Source organism: Eschrichtius robustus, chromosome 1, assembly GCF_028021215.1.
Source record: "Eschrichtius robustus isolate mEscRob2 chromosome 1, mEscRob2.pri, whole genome shotgun sequence".
Lineage (NCBI taxonomy): Eukaryota > Metazoa > Chordata > Mammalia > Artiodactyla > Eschrichtiidae > Eschrichtius > Eschrichtius robustus.
Genome location: NC_090824.1, coordinates 181,849,951 through 181,855,950, shown reverse-complemented (window position 1 = coordinate 181,855,950; position 6,000 = coordinate 181,849,951). Strand labels below are relative to the sequence as shown.

Here is a 6,000-nt window from a genome sequence, read left to right as displayed (position 1 = left end):
GTATCTTTCTTTTATTTATTATTTTTTTAAAGCAAACCAGTGAAGGAAAGGACAAAAACCTTTGGTTCACTTATGTATTTATGAATGGAAAAAATTTATAATGCAAATTCACTCATTAAAAAAACTTCGGTACAAATGACAAGACTACAAGTAACCCAACTGTCTTTGTTTCACATGGAGATCTTAGAGACTCAATTTGTTTCCAGAGACCTAAGTACGAGTACTCCAAGTAAATATTACACAAATTGGAAGCATCTTGGATTTTGTTAAGTATATTTCAATACATAAATTTGTATGCATGCTTTAAACAAACAGTATATTTCAAGAATGAGAGAGTCTAAACAAAAAGTTATGACCAGCACCAGCATTTAAGTTTTCTGATTTTAATATTAGTCTGACAGAGCGTTAGTAACCATGCTGCACTGAAACATGTAATGGCACAATCTGAATCATGATTTGTGAAATATTATACCCCACACCCCCAGAATATTTAGGCTGGTCATGAAGTTAACAATGTGTAAGTAAGACATAAGCACAATCAGTGACACACAGCCTCTTGTATAGATTGCCGTTTAGCAATACACCAGCTGCCTCAGAGATTTATGCTTACAGGTAGACATTCAATTATACCAGTAAAACAGCATGTCCTGAACATATGGGCACATTTTAAAACATTTTAAGACAATCCTGTTAACCGTAATAGTCCCACAGTATGACTGATAATAAGAACCTACTTTAAAAGCAAGAATTTAATCAGTATAGTGCATGATCGATTCAACATAGTTCCCAGGGAACAGACCAGTCACTCGATTGCAGACTCCTTCATACCAGCCATCATCGTTCTTCTTTATTACATAGATGATTGCACCCTCCATAAATGATAGCTCATCATCCTTGTCTTTTGTATAATCATATATTGCCACAACTATGGAGAAAAGAGTTGAAGTATCATGTTAGTGCACTGTATCCAACATTTAATTGAATTTTAAAATGTAATGCCAATTAATAGTATAGCCAACCCAACTATTGTAATGAAAAGTCTTAATTCTTAAATCTCTACATCCAGGTTAGGTCAAGTAGCCAACCATGGCTACTAAATCACTAGCTTGATCTTCGGGCCAAATTGACAACTAACTAGATTAGAGGAGTCAAGAGTTTCTACCAACCTATTTAGGAAAGATCTCTGAATTTTAGGGTTTATTAGATGTTTCAATTCATTCGTTCAAATATCTACTAAGTGCCAACCACATGCAAAGCACCATTTTTCAAAATAACTAGTGAGCAAAGCTGCGTAGCCAATCAGTAAACCAGGTAACAACCATCTAATTTTAAAATATACATATATTGGGAGGTAAATCTCATCCTACTCATCGCAGGAGAATATTCATGTAGTTTATGGGGCTATACCTAGATTTAAATATACATATACATACATACACACACACACACACACCCCTTAAAGGTCAACAAGAATTTCTATTTGTAAAGGGGAAATAGGTGAGTAAAGACTCATTAAGACTTAGAGAACCATTTTGCAATTCTGTGATTATGCTGAGTTCAAAATATCCACTTCCTTTGCAAACAGTGTTGTGGAAAGGAAGGGCATCAAACAACTACTAGCTTTCCAAACTATTGGTTTATGAATTTAATTATTCCTTCCTCTGTCTTTACAGCATAATTCTGAAATATGTAATTTTCTAGTATATGTGAAACAGTATGTCATACAAATTTTTTTTCATTAACTTACCTCATGTAGTGTTTTTCTTAAAATAGAGTTTTAAAGACATTTAAGATCTTCTGGAACTCATTTTTCCCTTAAGAAAGGTGGCTTTGCCCCATGATTATCCTGAACCAGTGAATTATAATAAGGAAGAGACTTGAAGTACTGATCCACAGCATCATTTTCTTAACTAAAACAGGCAATCTTTCTTCCCCTTTACAAAACAGTATATGAAGTAAACTCAACAAGTCCATTCTCCATTTTAATCCTGTAGCGGAATCACAGTATTGTGATCACAAGCTCACTTAACATACCAGTTTCAAAAACACCAAAACATACAGAATAAATAATGTTAAATTATTATCCTGGTATTTTGGCTAAATAATCACCCAAGAAAACCCAGTGACTGCTAGAGATAAACATTTTCTTTGTATTCAGAGTCACATTTTGAGTGGTATAGATGACTTTTAAACTGATCATGACAACACCTGATACCCTCAAAGTCATTCAGCAAAATGAAAATATTATTTCCTCGGGTTCTCAGTTCTACTTGTACAAAGAGCTGATAAAAACACTGTGTCAAATTAATTGTTTCTATTTTCCAAATCCCCTCTGTAAATGAAACTTAGTCCCACCTAACTTCCCCTCCCCCAGTGCATATACTCTCTCATTTAATAACTCTCACTGCTGAGTATTTAACCATTCAATGTCCATTCTACTCTCCAGGACCCTAACTCCACATAAAGATCTAAACTCTCCCTTCTGTATGTACTTACCGTAGGGTTCTTTGGAAACAGAAATCTAATATTCTTATATACATCTATCTACGTGATAAAAATTTGAAAATAGCTGTCTAGTCCCTCTGAAATCTTCTTTTCCTCAACTTAGAAACAGTGCTTTCAGCTGTTTCTTTTTATAGATGCACTTTCTAGATATTTCAGCCTCCTGAATATCCTCCTCTGAAGGCATTCTTGTTTGCAAGATCCTGACACATGGTACTCAAAATTAAACAACACTGGTCTTAAATGAGTATTATCAGATTTGTATATATTAGGTTGAAGTTCAGCTAATGTACCCTAAGAATCTGACTTCTGGAACAGTCATGTCATACTGCTGGGTTAACATATTCAACTGAACTCCTATTAAACCAGGTTTTAATCATCTTGTGATTTACAAAGGTGACGACTGAAGGCTCAGACTCTAACCCTACTAGACACCAAGTCTCTGGTTTAGACCAGGAGTCCGCAAGCAGTGCCCATGGCCAAATCCAAGCCGGTGCCTCTGTGTGTCCGTGAAATTTTGCCAGGGCACAGCCATGCCCGTTCACTTGTGTGCTGTCTACGACTGCTTTCTCCTTTTTTTTTTTTTGGCCGCACTGCATGGCTTATGGGACCTCAGTTCCCCAACCAGGGACTGAACGGGGCCCTCAGTAGTGAAAGCGCCGAGTCCTGACCACTGGGCCGCCGGGCAAGTGCCCACGACGGCTTCTGTGCTGCAACAGTGGGGTTGAGTAGTTGTGACAAGACTGAATGGCTGGCAAGTTTAAACTATTTCATTTTGCAATATATACAACTATCAAATTACTCTGCTGTACACCTGAAACTAACACCACATTGTAAATCAACTATACTCTAATTAAAAAATAAAGAGAGGACTTCGCTGGTGGCACAGTGGTTGAGAGTCTGCCTGCCAATGCAGGGGACGCGGGTTCGGGCCCTGGTCCGGGAGGATCCCACATGCCGCGGAGCGGCTGGGCCCGTGAGCCACAATTGCTGAGCCTGCGCGTCTGGAGCCTGTGCTCCGCAACAGGAGAGGCCACGACAGTGAGAGGCCCGCGCACCGCGATGAAGAGTGGCCCCTGCTTGCCGCAACTGGAGAAAGCCCTCGCGCAGAAACGAAGACCCAACACAGCCAGAAATAAATAAATAAAAATAAAATTTAAAAAAAAAATAAAGAGAAAATAAAGAATCCTTACTTTATATTGGGAATGTACAGGAACTAAATCATCTCGGCTGGTGAAGCTATTTATTCTCAAGGTGGAGAAACGCTGGACTCGGTGTTCGTTATGGCTCTAAAATACTAGAATTAGCTCTTTCCCTTTACAGCAGCTCAACGATGACTGCACCCTACCTTTCTCGATGTAATTTTTGGGGGCCCAAGTAGGGTCCCCATCTGCATATGGATCGTTATACTGGACGACTGCGGCCTCCTCATCTTCATAATCCACTGGTGGCGGTGGCGGCGGAGGTGGAGAGTCGTCAAACATGGGAATGTCATCTGGTGGAGGAGGGGGTGGTGGAGTCGGGCTGTCAGCAACTAAAAGATCCAGATACTGAATGTGAATCAGAAATCAGACTAGACAGAAATTCGTAAGTTAACAGAATTGAAGAAAGCTCTAATTCATATACAGCATGCACTATAATAAAACATGCGGTGATTAGAAATAAAAGCTTGGTGTGTTAAAGCTTCTACTACTTTTAAGAATAATTTTGCAATAATAAAATGAGCTAAAAAATTAAGGGTATTAGGAAGTTCTACAAATTAATGAATGCAGAGGTTAGGAGACAATCTGTCTGTTTATAAGACTACAGGAATGAAGAAGTTCCCTTATTCCAAGGCTCAGATCAGAACAAATGTCACTCTTTAGTTAGCATATCTCCTTAAATAAGCCTTACATCACATTTGTCATTTGGACTACAGTAAACGTTATGAATAACATTAATGGTTTGATAATCATTTATTGTGCACATTCATGTCCCTGATTTTGGCTTTTAGTTACCTTTAGTTACACAGAAATAAGTCTCCAGTGGGTGGATACGTGTTTATTTTTTGTTTTTTTGGAGGAAGAAAAAAAAAAAAAAAGGCTGGTGGTAGGTAATAGATCTGCTTCTATGTGTACGTTTTTCTATTATTTTATTTAAATTTTAACAAGGGAAGATAAATTTAAAATTAATTCCAAGCTAGTAAAAAAGTCTCACTGAATATTTTCAAAAATGTTTGTATTGGGCTTCCCTGGTGGCGCGGCGGTTGGGAGTCTGCCTGCCGGTGCGGGGGACACGGGTTCGAGCCCTGGTCTGGGAGGATCCCGCATTCCGCGGAGCGGCTGGGCCCATGAGCCACAATTGCTGAGCCTGCGCTTCTGGAGCCTGTGCTCCGCGACGGGGGGGGGGGGGGGCCGCGATGGTGAGAGGCCCGCGCACCGCGATGAAGAGTTGGCCCCCGCTTGCCACAGCTGGAGAGAGCCCTCGCACAGGAACGAAAACCCAACACAGCCATAAATAAGTATAAATAAAATTAAAAAAAAAAAAAAGTATTCATAATCAACTTTTTTTTTTTTAAGATAATCAACTTCTTAAATGTAGAAAGCAAGCTAAGATTTTTACATTATTGCTACTAAAACTAAGAATGGGATGAGGGAAAGACTAGATCCTAAAGATCCAATTTTCTAAGAATACATCCACAATGAAGATTTTAAAAATAAAGTACTGCAGGAAGATGTTTAAAAAAAAAAAAAAAAAAGAAAGGAACTCAAATCATGCAAAACAATAAAAACGACTCATACCTCAAATTCTAGATGGTTGTGGAATGTGTATGTGTGTGATTTAAATAATCAAAGGTGTAAACAATGAAACGGGAAAATGTCAGGCTAGAACTGTGTTCAATGAACTATATGATACCAGGTAACAAATGCTCCCAATATTGAGGAATTCAGAGCTGGAGCACAACTAATTCTTAAGTTTCTGATTTTGACAAATTTATTTAAAAGTTAAAGACATATGAAAATGCTCTGATATAAACTGATAGAGGAATTATATAATATCTGCAGTGGAGAAATTCAGAATACCAACATACTAATTCAAATGCCAATTTCTAGGGCTATTTACGGGATCAAAGAAAATGGTCATCATCTATTTGTAATATAGTCTTAAAGTTTTCTACACCCTATTTGGAATAATGCGCTGAGAATATAACCAAGGAATCCAGATTTAAAACATAAGCAGATAATAATAGCCCTACTCGATAACCAATTTAATTCTGTGATTTCTATTTTATTCTGTTGGGGGATGAAAAAGACTATTAGGAAACAAATCCTGTGTGCTGATGCTCATTCGGATAGCTCTCAAACAGGTGTACAATTTATTTTTCCTCCAAATGCTAGGATTCATTTTATTTCTACCCATCCCTTCTCCATAAAGCTTGCAAATATTATTGAGGAGAAGAAAATGCATGTGAATCCATTCTGACATTAAAGAGCCATAGCTCATATCCTTAATATGTAT

At 37.9% G+C, this 6,000-nt stretch overlaps 1 protein-coding gene across 13 annotated transcripts in view; it reads right to left on the bottom strand.

Annotated features, from left to right (window-relative positions):
• Positions 1–367: 367 nt before the first annotated feature.
• Positions 368–6,000, bottom strand: part of ABI1 (abl interactor 1) — a 95,109-nt gene continuing 89,476 nt past the window's right edge. For all 13 annotated transcript variants that reach the window (XM_068560525.1, XM_068560534.1, XM_068560443.1 and 10 more), the window contains 2 exons: positions 3,851–4,036; positions 368–925 (listed from right to left, as the gene is read on the bottom strand). In XM_068560525.1, the coding sequence (XP_068416626.1) occupies positions 750–925; positions 3,851–4,036 (362 nt within the window). In that variant the 3' untranslated portion in view covers positions 368–749. The remainder of the gene's footprint in view (positions 926–3,850; positions 4,037–6,000) is intronic.